This window comes from Mustela nivalis (genome assembly GCF_964662115.1).
Source record: "Mustela nivalis genome assembly, chromosome: 10".
Classification (NCBI taxonomy): Eukaryota; Metazoa; Chordata; class Mammalia; order Carnivora; family Mustelidae; genus Mustela; species Mustela nivalis.
In genome coordinates this window covers 19,449,456-19,465,562 of record NC_139029.1, presented here as the reverse complement: position 1 = coordinate 19,465,562, position 16,107 = coordinate 19,449,456, and the positions used below count along the sequence as shown (strand labels likewise).

General features: G+C 40.3%; 2 protein-coding genes and 1 long non-coding RNA gene across 5 annotated transcripts in view; 1 reads left to right on the top strand and 2 right to left on the bottom strand.

Annotated features, from left to right (window-relative positions):
* LOC309841656 overlaps positions 1 to 16,107 on the bottom strand; it is a 963,915-nt gene that overhangs the window by 54,869 nt on the left and 892,939 nt on the right. The window lies entirely within an intron of this gene.
* Positions 1 to 16,107, top strand: part of WASF2 (WASP family member 2) — a 937,387-nt gene that overhangs the window by 722,153 nt on the left and 199,127 nt on the right. The gene's annotated exons all lie outside the window — the stretch shown is intronic.
* STX12 (syntaxin 12) overlaps positions 1 to 16,107 on the bottom strand; it is a 37,501-nt gene that overhangs the window by 15,394 nt on the left and 6,000 nt on the right. Inside the window, exons 2-3 of the mRNA XM_082684920.1 lie at positions 5,997 to 6,066; positions 4,333 to 4,432 (exon numbers count right to left, since the gene is read on the bottom strand). Of these exons, the coding sequence (XP_082541046.1) occupies positions 4,333 to 4,432; positions 5,997 to 6,066 (170 nt within the window). The remainder of the gene's footprint in view (positions 1 to 4,332; positions 4,433 to 5,996; positions 6,067 to 16,107) is intronic.

The following is a 16,107-nucleotide window of genomic DNA, read 5'->3' as shown; positions in this document are numbered from 1 at the left end:
TGAGTTCATAGTGTCCCTGAAAACTACAGAATCATTTTCCTTTATACTGTAATGAGATTTAAAATCTTTGAGAACCTGGAAACTCTTATAGGCTATCTTTACTAAGCTTACTGATTCTGTGTCTCAAAAAACACATGCTGAGAGCTCCTGCTACGTGCTGAGAACACAGAAGTAAAAACTCATCCCTGACCTCAAACAGCTTACCAACTACTTATAGATAAGGGATATAGACACAAAAATTACAAGTCATTATAAATAACTGCTATATCCTATTAATACTATAGGAGTTTGGAGGCAGGTATAATCAGTTAAGAACTCAAGTAGCCATAAAGGCCAAGAGAAAGTGAACACTGAAGGAAGAGAAAGGTCTGAATAAGCAGATGGAAGGAGTAAGGCAAATTCGTCAAAGAAACAGTGTGAGCAAAGGCGTGACAGTAAATATTTGAAGAGCATCTATAAGGAGATGGTTTGGCTGGAACCAAAGCTTTTTTCGTAAGACTAGCTAAAAGACAGAACTGGAAAGACAGAGAAGGGGCTGACCGGAGCAGGTTTTAAATGCTAAGCTAATGAGTTTGGGGTTCAATCCCTAAGGCAAAAAACAACAAAGATTCCTGAGCAGGAAACATGATGGGTACAAAATGATAATTTAGAAAAAGTAGTCTGCCATGGAGTACAGGGTAGGATGGAAAAAAGAAGCATGTCAAAAAGACTTTTGTAATATTCTAGGTTAAAGGTCAGGAGGACATTGTGTCAATAATGGGAACCCCAAAGACATGAATTTAAGAAACATTATGACTTAGCAACTGCCTATAGGGCTGCAAGGGGGCTAAAGTCAAGAATGACTCAAATATCACATCTGGGAGAATTATGGTAATACTAAAAGCAAATTTATTTTTTTTTAAGATTTTATTTATTTGAGAGAGAGAGAGAGAGAGTGAATGAACAGAGGGGAGGGGCAGAGAGAGAAAGAAGCGGGCTCCCTACTGAGCCAGGAGTCCAATGGGAGACTTGATCCTGGGAACTTGGAATCATGACCTGAGCCAAAGGTAGATGCTTAACTGAGCCACTCAGGTGCCCTGAAAGAAAATTTGTTTTTTTTTTTTTTTTAAGATTTTATTTACTTATTTGAGAGAGAGAGAGAGAGAGCAAGCGCATGCACAAGCAGGGTAAAGGGCAGAGGGAGAAGCAGACTCCCCGCTGAGCAGGTAGCCCAGTGTGGGGCTCAATCCAGGGATTCTAGGATCATAACCTGAGCCACCCGGGTGCCCCTGAGAGCAAATTTACATGAGGAACATTTCCCTCTTTTTCTGGAATTTAAAAAAAAATTTCACATTAACATTATAACAATAAGAGGAAAAAATCATCATTCCCTAATCTTACTATTCAAAAACACTTTTCTTTTCTTTTTTTTTTTTGGGAGTAGGCGCTATATGGGGCTTGAACTCACAACCTTGAGATCAAAAGTTGCATGCTCCGTCATCTAAGCCAGATAGGTGCCCCACAAAAAATGCTATCTTGAAGTATATCATAAACATTTCCCATGTTATCATCCTCTTCACAATTATGGCCTTTGTTACATAATACCCTATCAAAGAAAATTTGATCTAGGAAATTTTATGTAAACATTCCTTCTAGATTATGCCCATGTTTTAACTACTTAACTATTATAAAGAAAGCTAATGGAAGCCCCACTGTAATTGCTAATATTAATACAGTACTTACCATGTACTAATACGGTTATAAGTACTTCAACATAATAACTCACTTTAACCTAAACAACCTATATTATAGTCCCTACTTTACAGATCAGAAAACCAAGGCACGAATAAATAAATAAATAAATAAATAAATCAAATAAATAAATAAAATCTTAAAAAAAATTATTTGCAGATCTATTTCGTGTTCTTAATGATCCAAGATGACGGAAGGGAACAATAGCATGCATGACCCAAAAATAACTTCTATTTGACTTTGGACTACATTAAATCCTTCTCTCTCTCTCTCTCTTTTTGGTAGCAGATATAACTTTCTATTTATTTTTGCTTAGGCTACTATTAACTCTTAAGTACTCCCAACACTTCTGCTTTCATCAAGACCCTTAGACTCGGGGCACCTGGGTGGCTCGGTGGGTTAAGCCCCTGCCTTCAGCTCGGGTCATGATCCCAGGGTCCTGGGATCGAGTCCCGCATCGGGCTCTCTGCTCAGCGGGGGGCCTGCATCCCTCTCTCTCTGTCTGCCTCTCTGCCTGCTTGTGATCTCTCTCTCTCTCTCTCTGTCAAATAAATAAATAAAATCTTTTAAAAAAAAAAAAAAAAACCTTAGACTCCTTTTTTGTTACTAACTAGAACCATTCACAAGTGTGTATTCCCTAAGTGGAGCTTAGCCTAAGTGCCCAGCTGGGAGGACAAAAGAGGTGATGTTTATTGGAGATACTGGACGGCAAGGGGAACTGGCCTCTACGTGAAATTTCAGCAAGAATAACAGCACACCTATGGACAACCAAAGGTGATTACATTAAGATTACTTTTTTTTTTTTAAATTTTTAAGATTTTATTTATTTATTTGACAGAGAGCACAAGTAGGCAGAGAGGCAGGCAGAGAGAGAGGAGGAAGCAGGCTCCCCGCTGAGCAGAGAGCCCGATGCGGGGCTTGATCCCAGGACCCTGGGATCATGACCTGAGCTGAAGGCAGAGGCTTTAACCCACTGAGCCACCCAGGCGCCCCTTAAGATTACTTTTTATCAGAGCTCCTTTGTAGCATGACAACAAACCATCTAGTCTTGGTTCCTCTCTTTTGTGCAAGGGGGGGGCGCCAAAACTCCACAGACTAAACATGTGCTCCATTAAAGAGCTTGCCATGTATGGGTTAAACCAACATTTTTAAACTTTTTTGATGGAGACATGCAGAAATAATGTGACATCTTGACCTAGTACCGTATATACACATATGTATGAAGTGAAAGCTTCCTGTAAGAATAGTTTCCTTTATTACATGGTATACATTCAGATACTCCTACTCTATTTTATTATTATTTTTTAAAGATTGTATTTATTTATTTGACAGAGAGAGAGAGACCACAAGTAGGCAGAGAGGCAGGCAGAGAGAGAGGAGGAAGCAGGCTCCCTGCTGAGCAGAGAGCCCGATGCGGGGCTTGATCTCAGGACCCTGAGATCATGACCTGAGCCAAAGGCAGAGGCTTAACCCACTGAGCCACCCAGGTGCCCCTCTATTTTATTTTCTAAATGATGAGCACAGCACACTAAAATTATTTCATGTTCCAACCAGGCACAACTCAGAGTGAAAAATAACCCAGAATGGGGAAGTTGTAGGCTTTGTCTTTATAGCCATCAGGGATAGGACATCATCAGAAAAAAATTCAATAATAAAAAGGAAAACAAGTCAAGTGCTCCTAGGAATGGTAGAGAAGCTAAAGAAAAATGGAATCATAGTAGGCTAATGTAGATGGAGAAGGTTTTTGATTTTTTTTCCTGGAAGAGAAAGGATTTGAGGTAGAACTATGAATGATAATTAAAACAGGTGAAGCCACAATAAAGGTAGAGGCACACTGACTTCTGGAATGTGTGAAGAAAAGGCCTGGAACATCAAGGGAACAATGAACTCCTGTTAAAAATTGTGTTTTTTTTAAAGGATTTCAATTTCCCTGGGCATTTCTTCAACCTGAGACCTACGAATGACTCATGATGGGACATGAAAGTGACTGCAAAATAGAAGGCAAAACATCTGATTGAGATTTATAGAAACTGACTACAAGACAAACTAGGACCTAACCTGCAACATAAAGCTACTGGCCAAACCCTAGTGATGCAAACACTGAAGTTCTTTACCAGTTAAATTAATTTTATCAATATGTAAGTATGGGTTGTTGGGTTTTTTTTAAGATTTTATTTATTTATTTGACAGAGAGAGAGAGATGCAGGGAGAGAGAGAACACAAGCACGGGGAGTGGAAGAGGGAGAAGCAGGCTTCCCGCCGAGCAGGGAGCCCACTGTGGGGCTTGATCCCAGGAGACCTGAGCCAAAGGCAGATGCTTAACAACTGAGCCACCCAGGCACCCATAATAGTATGTTATTATGAATAATAACAGCCGATACTGAGTAGCTACTGAATGCTGAGCACTTTACAAGACCCAGTGCATACATTCTTTATATTGTCACAATAGTCACATAGCCCAATTTTACAGATAAGGAAACTGAGGGTCAGAGAAGGTCTACCTGGCACCAAAGACCAACTTATTTTTGTTTCACACACTGTCTTCCCATTAAAACAAAGTCCTTTCCTATTAAACAAACACACATACCAGAAAATACCAACCTGTTCTGAAGCAGATAAGGGAAGGGGCAAGGACCCTAATTCCTTCAGTAATTCATTTGTTTCCTTGGCGAGCTGATTTGTTGAATGCTGTAACTGTTGCCTAAGAGAGAAAAGACATGTTTCAGGATTATTTCCACAGCTCGAGAGCTGTTACAGTTAGTACAGTTAGTTCTCAGAGTGCCCCAGTACAAGGAATAAAGGGGGTGTTTGAAAGAATGGGTTCCCAGAGGCCCAGTTTCACACACAAAAAAAAAATTCCAGAAATACTACTCAGTCAGACCCACTGCAAGGCATCTCCATATTACTGAGAAGAAAGAACCTACCTCAGTGAAACCTGCTGATAGGTATTTTAAGTCTTTGGGAAGAAAAGAAAGGCCTACCAGCAGTTCTGATAGAAATATAAGAGCAACTTCCCCCACATCTAAATCTGATAGTTTGAACACACCAAGGTCTCACAAAACTCTCCCGTCCATCACCCGGCAGTTCTGCCTAGCTGCTGTCTGTCCAGGCACTGATTGGAGATGGGATCCAGACACTGGGGTTTGGATGAAACATGCATTAAAAGCACAGCTTCTACCCTAAGGAACAATCTCCGAAGATCTACTCCCATGTTCCTGCTTAAAGCTGGTACTTTTTCAGCTTTATTCTTGGCTCCCTATTGTCCTTCATGCTTGACTTTCTGGCTCCTCCCTCCAAAACAAAGAAGCCCTGTACTGCATAAAAACATATAAGGAGTATAAGAGGAAGAATATTAAAAAAGGAGGAATATGCATCATATTAAGTGGGATTGGAAAGTAGTGGAAACACAAAAAGAGCCCCTTTTGGTCATGATTTTCCTCTACTCTATGGCCATTTCTACAGAGGTTTTAAGGGAGGACAGAGAAACCATACTACTCAATCAGTACTACTTTTTCATTGCAAAGGGGCCTCCAAGATAAAAAACAAACAAACAAAAAAAAAAAACAAGGGAGTCAAAAACAAGAAGGAGGCAGCAGGAGCCTGTACCTCCTAGACATTACTAACACATCCAAAGATGTGTTTTTCACATCTCCCTGGAAAAAGCTCAAAGTAGTAAGTCATTCTCTCACTTCACACTGTTGAGGACAGAAAACAAAGAATATTGCTCAGTATATTTTAAAGATGAAGAAAAGAACTTCTAAAAGCAGAAATGGGGTCAAGAAGGATGTAATAAAAAGAATCGTGAGTCCCTACTACAAGTCCATTCTCCTCTTCTTCAGACACCCCTCAGATCATTGTGAATACGTTTTTTGAATTTTTACGGTTGGAAATCCCACTAGACTAGATGATCTCTGCAGATGATCAGGAGTACCTGGGCCAACAAGGAGGCTCATTTTGGCAGACTACAGACTAATAGTGGTCAAAGTTCGCTTCCCTACTTCCTCAGAGGGTTCTGCTAAACAGCCCAAGGGAAGAAAGAATCTGTGTTCAAGGATTTTGAAAGGCAGTAGAGATCACAACCCATGAATATATTTTGTTGTCCCTCATCTAGATCCAGCTATTACTTCGTGTCCCACTGCTTGTCATGCTGACTCCACAGGCTTTCCTGGAAACCTAAGCTGCCATGCAGCAAGGACAGTGGGTGTGTCCTCAAAAGAATTCTCACAGGGCCTCACAGAACCCAACCACATTAGGAAGCTACTTACAGATTTTCCTGTAGCTTGCTTGAATCCTGCTTAGTTCCTAGTTGGCTCATCAGATTCTTTATCTGAGCAGCTGGGGAGATGGGGGAAAAGAAAAATACATTCATCATGAGCATCCTACTTCTTAGATCACTGGTCTCTCTGTCCACATCCTGAATAAGTTCATGCAACTAACAGAAAGCATGCTATGATTGAAACTTCGGCATGTCTATTCCTTCTAAAACTAATCACGGGGTTCACCTTTCTCCTATAGATAACTATGTCACCAAGTTGAGGGTGGCAGTTTTGTTCATCATTCCCAAAGAACTTCCAAAATTTTCCAGATTTCCCATGTTGCTGGTTTAAAGTTTCAACACCTTTGCAAGGGTCTTACTACCAAATATCAACTTGCAACAATTAAAATTTAAATTCATAGTACACAATAATTTTTCCTTTTTTTCACAATAATTTTTTATAGCAAACATTTTTGGAAAGACAATATACATTTGTTGTTAATAATAAATTACCATTAAAAAGTAATTATAATAAGCTTTGTGCAGTGGCAGTATCGTAGCCAATGAGGTTTATACAAGGTGTGATTACTGCTAATTGAAAAAATAATAATAATAAATTACCACTGACTGAGCACCTCCATGTGCCAGGAGCTTTTATATTAGAAGTTCCATATACATTATTTTATTAATTTTCACAGCAATGGTCTAAAGTAGGTATCTTCATCTTGCAGATGAGGAAATATATTTAGCTAAGTTATAAAAGTTAAATTTATATAAGTTAATTATGCAAGGGTACACAATGGTTAAGTAACGGCAAAAAATTCAATCCCAGATACATTGTACTACAAGGCCTATGTCCTTTAAACCATGTTGTCTAAAGTCAAATATATGGTTTTGTTCAGATAACGTCCTAGATATTTTGCTAAGACGGTCATGTTTAAATTCTAGATATTTAGGCCTCTAGCCCTGGACTAGGAAAGCAGAGGTCCAGAGAAACTGATCATCTACTTTTAAGGAAAAACACTCCAACATCAGCTTGCCTGGGAATGTGAGTAGCCCTGGACCTCACCGATTTGTGCACCAGAAATAGAGCCCTGATTTCTTTTTTTTTTCTCTTATTCTAAATATTTTTGGGTTTGGGGTGGGTTTTTTTGAAGTGCAGTTGGCTTTTTTTTTTTTTAAGATTTTTATTTATTTATTTGACAGAGATCACAAGTAGTCAGAGAAGCAGGCAGAGAGAGAGGGGAGGAAGCAGGCTGCCTGCTGAGCAGAGAGCCTGATGCGGGGCTCGATCCCAGGACCCTGGGATCATGACCTGAGCTGAAGGCAGAGGCTTAACCCACTGAGCCACCCAGGTGCCCCTGCAGTTGACCTTTTGATTTCTTTTGTGTCCTGCTTTCTGTTCCTCTCCTGACTGGCGGGGAGGATGAAGGAGTTAGATTCATTCATTCATTCATTTGTAGAGGTTGGAATTTTCTTGTATTTCTTTTTGTTGTTGCTTGCTTTTTTTTTTTTTTTTTTTAAGATTTATTTATTTGAGGGGTGCCTGGGTGACTCAGTGGGTTAAAGCCTCTGCCTTTGGCTCAGGTCATGATCCCAGGACCTGGGATCGAGCCCCGCATCGGGCTGTCTGCTCCGCGGAGAGCCTGCTTCCTCCTCTCTCTCTCTCTCTGCCTGCCTCTCTGCCTACTTATGATCTCTATCTGTCAAATAAATAAATAAAATCTTTAAAAAAAAAAAGATTTATTTATTTGAGAGAGAGAACATGTGCAATGGTGGAGAGGGTGGAGGGGAGCAGAGGGAGAGCGTGAGAGAATTCCAAGCAGACTCTGAAGAATGCAGAGCCCAGAGCCTGACATGGGGCTTGACACTGAGCTCGATCTCACATCCCTGAGATCATGACCTGAGCTGAAACCAAGTCAGATGCTCAACTGACTGCACTACCCAGGTACCCTTGCTTGCTTGCTTCTGAAGAGCATTTGCTGTCTTCTATTCCAAGTTGCTGGAGTACAGAACATAATAACAGAGTACTTCCTGCCCAGAGGAAACACGATTATCTTCAAGTTTCACCAGAACTTCAAGAGATAACAGGACACAATAGGTACATGACTCTTCCAGCCAAAACATCGTCTCCTTTGTGAAGGCCTTTCCTATTCTCTCAGCATTAATGCCAAAGTTTCACTTGTGAGATATCAGACTGCTAAATGACTGGCTTAGTGGAAAATGAGGAGGAAATCAATCATCATTTGTATACATTACAGGGACAACGTACATACAGTGCTTCCATGTCCACTAAGAAAAAAAAACCTTCACTTATTTAAACTTATGATAGGGTGCTCCTTAAAATAATAAAATTTGAGGGTCAATCATAATCTTGCTCCTAATCTGGTCACCAAGAGTAACAAAGAAGTGGGCACCTGTGTGGCTCAGCCAGTTAAAAGTCCAACTTTTGATTTTGACTCAGGTCATGATCTTAGGGTCCCAGGATTGTAGACTGGCTCTGAACTCAGCGGGGTATCTGCTTCTATTTCCCTTTCCCTCTGCCCCACCCCCCATGCTCTCTCTAAAACAAATACACAAATCCTAAAAAAAAAAAAAGAGAGAGAGAGAGAGAGTAGTAAAAAGGCAAGCTGAAGTTTATTAAATACCAAGTTACCTTACACAAACACAGATGAATTAATAGCCTCTAAGTCTGATAAGAAACAATGATGAAGCAAAATCTAATTGATTGCTGGTGACTCTCTACTCATAAGCAGAAAATGAACAGCCTATTCCTTAGAAATATATACAAGTTATTTCTGTCTAGCCAAAATCACTACATCATGCGTGTTAGAAAGCAAAAAATTCCAAAGTCAAAAAATATATAAACTTCTAGCACTTCAAATTATGATTTTATCTTACTTTGAGACCGTGTTTTTGTTTTGTTTAGCAAAAATGTAACTTCAATTTTATAATGGAAATATAGTGTTCAAGTGATTTAAATTTTGCCTTTTGACCAACTTTCCTAAAATAGATTAATTATTCTATTAAGCGTTACTTTTAGCTTAATGGTTCCACAGGAAAAAGCAAGCACTCTAATGAATGTATTTTGCTAAGACAACATTCTGTAAGATATAAATTTTCTGTTACTAACATGTGGAATTTCCCCTCTTATCTCAGTCAAATTAGAATCAAGATACCAACAGAGCTATCAGCTGGCTAGCCATACAAATAATTTATAAGAGGGCTGACATTAGCATTAACTGGGCACTTATTATGTGCCAGACACAGGGCTAGGTACTTGACATGCTATAATAAAAAATATATTTGTGGGGGGCCTGGGTGGCTCAGTTGGTTAAGCGTCTGCGTTGGGCTCAGGTGGTCCTGAGATTGATCCCTGCATCAGGATCCCTGCTCAGCAGGCAGCCTACTGCTTCTCCCTCTCCCATTCCCCCTGTTTATGTTTCCTCTCTTGCTGTGTCTCTGTCAAATAAATAAATAAAATCATATATATATATATATATATATATATATATATATATATGTATATATATTTGGTCATTGTCCCTGGTTCCTGGCACAAAGCACCTAAAACCCTTGAAATTTTGTGTGTAATAGGAGTGTCTTTTGTTATTCATAAAGATTCCCCCCCCCTTTTTTTTTTAAGATTTATTCATTTATTTGAGAAAGAGAGAGAGGACCAGGGGGTGGGACAGAGGGAAAGAGAGAAGAACCTTCGAGTAGACTCCTCGCTGAGTGCACAGCCCTGTGCAGGGCTCGATCCCAGGACCCTGAGATCACCACTTGAGCCAACGTGAAAAGTCAGCTGCTTAAGGGACTGAACCCTCTAGGTACCCCATAAAGAGCCCCTTCTGAGCACACTGAGTTTAAGTTCCTAGGGTGAGGTAGGGCAAGACTGCCTTAGGTTGGCTAGTCACCAGAACTACCAAGTGATTATGCTGGAACTTTCAGCCCCACCCACTGACTTTAGGGAAATGGCGGTAGGGGGTGGGGATGATGGGCGCTGCAGGTTGAGACTAAGCATTATAAAAACACTCGGGAACACTGTTCGATGAGCTTCTGGGTTGGTCAACAGGCGAATATACAGGGAGGGTGTTGGAGGGTGTCCAAGCTAGTTCCCACATACCTTGCCCTGGGCATCTCTTCCATCCGGCTGTTCCTGAATTATGTCCTCTTATAATAAATTGATATTGTAATAAGTAAATGTTTTCCTGAATTCTGTGAGCTGCTCCATCAAATTAATCAAACCCAAGGGGTGGTTGATGGGAATCTCTGATTTAGAGTCCATTGGTCAGAAGCACAAGTAACAACCGGATGCAACTGGTGTCTGAAGGGGAACAGTTACATGGGACTCAGCCCTTGTGGCATCTGATACTAACTCCTGGTAGAAGTGTCAGAATTGGGTTAAATTGCAGGATATCTAACTGGTGTTTGGAGAATCTCAGAATTGTTTGGTGTGTGGAAAATCCACAGATCTAATGTCAGAAGTATTGAAGTAGAGGAAAAACAGGAGTATCCTTCCTTTATACTTGATAAGCATGATTTTATTTGATCCCAACAACCCTTTAAATAAGCATTATTATCTCAGTATTATAGATGGGTACACTGAGGCTTATGACTGAGACAGAATTCATCCGTTAGTCCACTCACTCATTCATTCATCCATTCATTCATTCAGAGTACCTACTCTTTATGTCCTATGCTCTAGAAAACAACTGCTCTTAAGAGCTAAGATTTTAAAGATTTTATTATTTATTTGAGAGAGAGATAGAAAGAGAGCATGAAAGGAGAGAGGTCAGCGGGAAAAGCAGACTCCCTGCCCAGTAGGGAGCCCAATGTGGGACTCGATCCTAGGACTCCAGGATCATGACCTGAGCCGAAGGCAGTTGCTTAACCAAATGAGCCACCCAGGCACCCAAGAAGCTAACATTTTAGAGAAAAGAGACAGAGAGTAAGCATGTATCTCTGGTGGTGATTAAGTACTATAAAGATAAATAACGGCGCCTGGGTGGCTTAGTCCATTAAACGTCTGCCTTCGGCTCAGGTCATAATCCCAGCATCCTGGGATCCAGTGCCACATCAGGCTCCTTGTCCAGCGGGACACCTGCTTCTCCCTCTGCCTCTGCCTCTGTCTGCTGCTCCCCCTGCTTATGCTCTCGCTCTGTCAAATAAATAAATAAAATCTTTTTAAAAAAGAAAAAATCTTTTAAAAAAAGAAAAAGAAATTCAGGTAAGGGCTGGAAAGACAGGGTGGGGAGAGTATACTAGCTTCCACAGTGTGGTCAGAGAAAACCTCTCTGAGAAGGTGACACAGAGAAGAGATAGAAAGGAAGTGAAAGATCAAGCCATACAAAGACATGGGGAAGCAGCTTGCTTGCTTGTGGTTTTTTTTTGGGGGGGGGGGCGTGGGGCAGCTTTCTAACAGAGTATGAAGTGAACCCCCAAGGCAAAGTGCTTCTTGTGAAGGAGGAACAGTGAGAAGGCCAGTGAGACTACAGTAGAGCAAGCGAGAGAGTGGCCAAAGAGGTAAAGGCCAGATCATATAGGGCCTTCTTAACTAGAGCAAGAACTTTAAACTGGAATGAAATGGGAAGCCACATGGTATCATAATAACCGGAACTCAAACCCAGGGCAAATTCCAATGGCTATATTCTTTGTGCCACGTTATGTTTTCTCAAAAGGCTAAGGCTTAAGGGAAACAGAATGGAGTGACACAGGGCAGGCCTCAATTCCAGTGTTCCACTTAGCCCCACCCTGCTTATCTGACGCCTCCCTAACTCAATAGCTCTCTGGCAGAGGTAGGCTGATGTCCTTGCTCTAACCTGCTCTCTTCCCCAACTCCCTCCCACCTTTGGGAACATTCCTGTGTACTCCCCAGAATCCAGCCAAGTGCCAGGCACCCAGTGGGTACATAAGTCATTGTTGGTTGAGTTAACCTCCCTTTTATATCATGACACTTTCTTTAAGGCAGAAGATATGAGAGAACATGAGCTGGGAATAGTGAGACCTGACCTCTAAGCCACACTTGACCACTAACTCGATGCATGGTGCCAAGCAAGTTATTTCATGTTGCTGGGTCTCTCTTCACCAATTGTATGTGATAATCAGGTTTAACTAACACATACTGAGCACTTCCTATCGTTACAATACTTACCATCTATACTATTTTTTCCTCATTAAATCTTTACAACTGTGTGAGGAATAAATGTTCTTTGAGTCCTCCCATCCTGCTCGGTGCTAAAACGATAATAAATAAGCCCTAGTCCCAGAATGATGCTGTGTAATCAAGGAGTGCGTTTTGCAAGCCAGAGTTTGGTTTAGAGAGGTTCCACCTGCGTACAAATGGGAGTGGATGAAGTATGTGCTCTGTCCTCCCATCCAGGAGGGCAGGGGCCACATTCTACTCATTTCTGAATTTGCATAACAACACACACATATACACTTCCAGAAAATAGCTGGTTGAATATATGAAGACATATTAAGGCAGGTCTTACAAAGAGTTTAAGGAAACAGATCTCATCTTATTGACTGTCTTTACAGAGTACCCTCCTTAGAAACTCTAGAGACATGTCAAAGTATCAAGGTATCAATAATCATCTATCAAAACCTATTAAATACCCAGGGCACCTGGCTGGCTCAGTTGGAAGAGCATGTGACTTTTTTAAGATTTTATTTATTTATTTGGGAAAGAGGGTGAGCAAGAGCGAGCACAAGCTAGGGAAGGGGCAGAGGAAAAGGGAGAAGCCGATTCCCCGCACTGAGCAGGGAGCGGGATTCTGGACTAGATCCCAGGACCCTGGGATCACCACCTGAGCTGAAGATGGACCCTTAACCTATTGAGCCACCCAGAAACTCTAAACATGTGACTCTTGAACTCAGGGTTGTGAGTTCAGTCCCCACACTGGGTATAGAGATTAACTAAAAAATAAACTTAAAAATTTTTTGTATTAAATACCCTAGAGGGATGCCTGGGTGGCTCAGTTTAAGCCTCTGCCTTTGGCTCAGGTCATGATCTCAGCGTCCTGGGCTCCCTGCTCAGCAGGAAACCTGCTTCCCCCTCTCTCTTTGCCTGCCTCTCTGCCTACATGTGATCTCTCTCTGTCAAATACATAAAATAAAAAATCTTTAAAAATAATAATAAAAATAAGTAAATACCCTAGAGAACAATGGTATTTTACAGGACATGGAAAAAATCTATTAAAAATCAACTATTCTTCGTGTATTCTCAACTGAGAACTTTTTTCATCTAGACTTTTCTGACTTCTTTTGTTTGTTGAGGGTACCTGAATTTGTGGGGGTGCCAATTACAAAAGTTCGGGGAAAAGGGATTTACAGAGTCATTTCCTAACTAAGCACTAGAATTAATCCAAGCCTCCATCAACTCCTACTAAATTTCTGAATATTAAGGTATTTTCCTAAGAGTTTCTAGCAAGACTCAGGTAACAGATACCGCAAAACTCAAATCGTAAGGACAGTAGTGTCTTACTTTACTAGAATCCAAAGAAGCAGAATTTTTTGTGTACTACCCTCCATAACCACCAACTTCAGGGATCTATTGAAAAATAGTGACTCAAGGGGCGCCTGGGTGGCTCAGTGGGTTAAAGCCTCTGCTTTTGGCTCGGGTCATGATCCCAGGGTCCTGGGATGGAGCAGCATCGGGCTCTCTGCTTAGCGGGGAGCCTGCTTCCCCCTCTTTCTCTCGCTGCCTGCCTCTCTGCCTACTTGTGATCTCTGTCAAATTAGTAAATAAAAAATCTTTAAAAAAAAATAGTGACTCAATGACCCATCTATTTTATATCTAAGAATATTATCCCTTAGTAAACCTAAAGCCCAGAAAGGAATAGGATGTTCCTATACACAGCTATTTTCACTGGAGTGTACTTACAATGAAGTAAAGTGATACTTTTTGGAAAGATTTTTATAAAAATGGATTGAATCTATAAGGACTTTCTGGTCAACTTGGTTAGTCAGAAAACTCCTTTTCTAAGCACTCTGGTAAATAAAAATTTTACCTTAGGTAGACTTGTTACAACATTTTGGATGAAAATAATAGTCTATGAGGGGCGCCTGGGTGGCTCAGTGGGTTGGGCCGCTGCCTTCGGCTCAGGTCATGATCTCAGGGTCCTGGGATCGAGTCCCGCATCGGGCTCTCTGCTCGGCAGGGAGCCTGCTTCCCTCTCTCTCTCTCTCTCTGCCTGCCTCTCCATCTGCTTGTGATTTCTCTCTGTCAAATAAATAAATAAAATCTTTAAAAAAAAAAAAAAGAAAAGAATAGTCTATGAAATGCTATATAATCTGGAAACCAGATGACTAGGCCAAATATAAAGACAAGTCCTTAAGTTCTGTGTAAGCAATTTTGTTATTTTTAAAACTAGATCTCAATATCTATCATTGACCTCTTATTTTTAAAAGCATGTCCTGGCTAGAACTTTTAAGACTACAAAACAAATCAATTTGTTGTACATTACAGCTGATATCCACACTATAAACTACTCTAAATTGAATACTCCTTATGTGCTTTTAGCTGATACCAGCTTTAAGTAGAATCTGAATCTCCAAATGAACTTTTTTTTTTAAGATTTTATTTATTTATTTGGTGGGGGGTTGGGTGAGCCTGGTGGTAGGTATTAAGGAGGACACATATTGCATGGAGCACTGGGTGTGGTGCATAAACAATGAACTTTGGAACACTGAAAAAATTAAATTAAACTAAATTTTTAAAAAAGATTTTATTTATTTATTTATTTATTTATTTATTTATTTATTGGGGGGGGTAGTGTAGAGGGAGAGAATCTCAAGCAGACTCTGCACTGAGCACAGAACCTAACACAGGGCTCGATCTCACAACCCTAAGATCAGGATCCTGAGATCATGACCTGAGCTGAAATCAAGAGTTGGATGCATAACCGACTAAGCCACTGAGGCACCCCCAAATCTCCAAATGAACCTTAATCCAAATCGAAGTCTAGTCATATCAAAGTAACGACCATCGCAGTGTTTCTTTTTCAAAGGAAAATCTTTATTTACACCAAACGAAAATTTCCAAATGGGAAAAGGATAGCCTATGTGGTGATTATGACAATGAAGTTATCTCAATGTCTTACTCTGAAAATCAGGTTTATATTCTGTTTTCATATAGGTACAATGAAAATGACCTGACTTGAAAAATGTAGTCACTATATTATAATATTAAGGCTCTAAACCAAACATAAGCACTAAATATCAAAGGCACAATCTTCCATTTACTGTACCAGTGACAACGTATGTAATGGTGAAGAGCATACTCTGAATTAAGACTGCCTATGTGTTTTTCCTGGTTCTACCACTTCTTAGCTTTATGATCCTTTTTAAGAAAGCTCTAAACCCAATGTGGGCTTGAACTCCCAACACCATGATCAAGAGTTGCATGCTCCAACAACTGAGCCAGCCAGGCATCCAAATTAGCTTTATGATCTTGAGCAAAAGCCTTCACTCCTCTGTGCCTCAGTTTCTTCACCTAAAAAATGGGAGTAACAAGAGAACTCTGATACAGTTTTTGAACAGATAAAATGAGATAATGTGGAGCTAAATTTAGAACAGTGTCTGGCACATAAAAGAACTCAATTAAGGATAGGTATAATTATCAAACTCAAGACCAAGAACAATATATTTAGCAATGATAACATCAATTAAGTACATACTGAATGCCAACTACATATCCATTGCTGTGCCAGGCACTGGAATTAAATAGAACTAACCATACAATGCACGCGGACTCTAGCCCCAGAAAATGAAAAATAATCTCCCTGGTCAGAATGACAAGGTCAAAAAAAATTAATTAAAGAATACCAGAAAAGTTCTAAACTGTGAATGAAAAGTGCTTGCAAATTCAATGAAACAACAACAAAAGGATAACCAACATTTCTTAAACATCTACTATGTTGCAGGCACTGTTTTAAGCACTTTACACAATTACATCATTTAATTCTCAAAACCCTATGAAGTAGATATTATTTTTACCTCTACTTTATAGATGAGGAAATTGAGAATTACAGAGGTAAAGCTGTATGTTTACACAGGTAGTAAGAAGCAGATTAGGATTCAAACCCAGACAGTCCGACTCCCAAACCCGCTCACCTAAT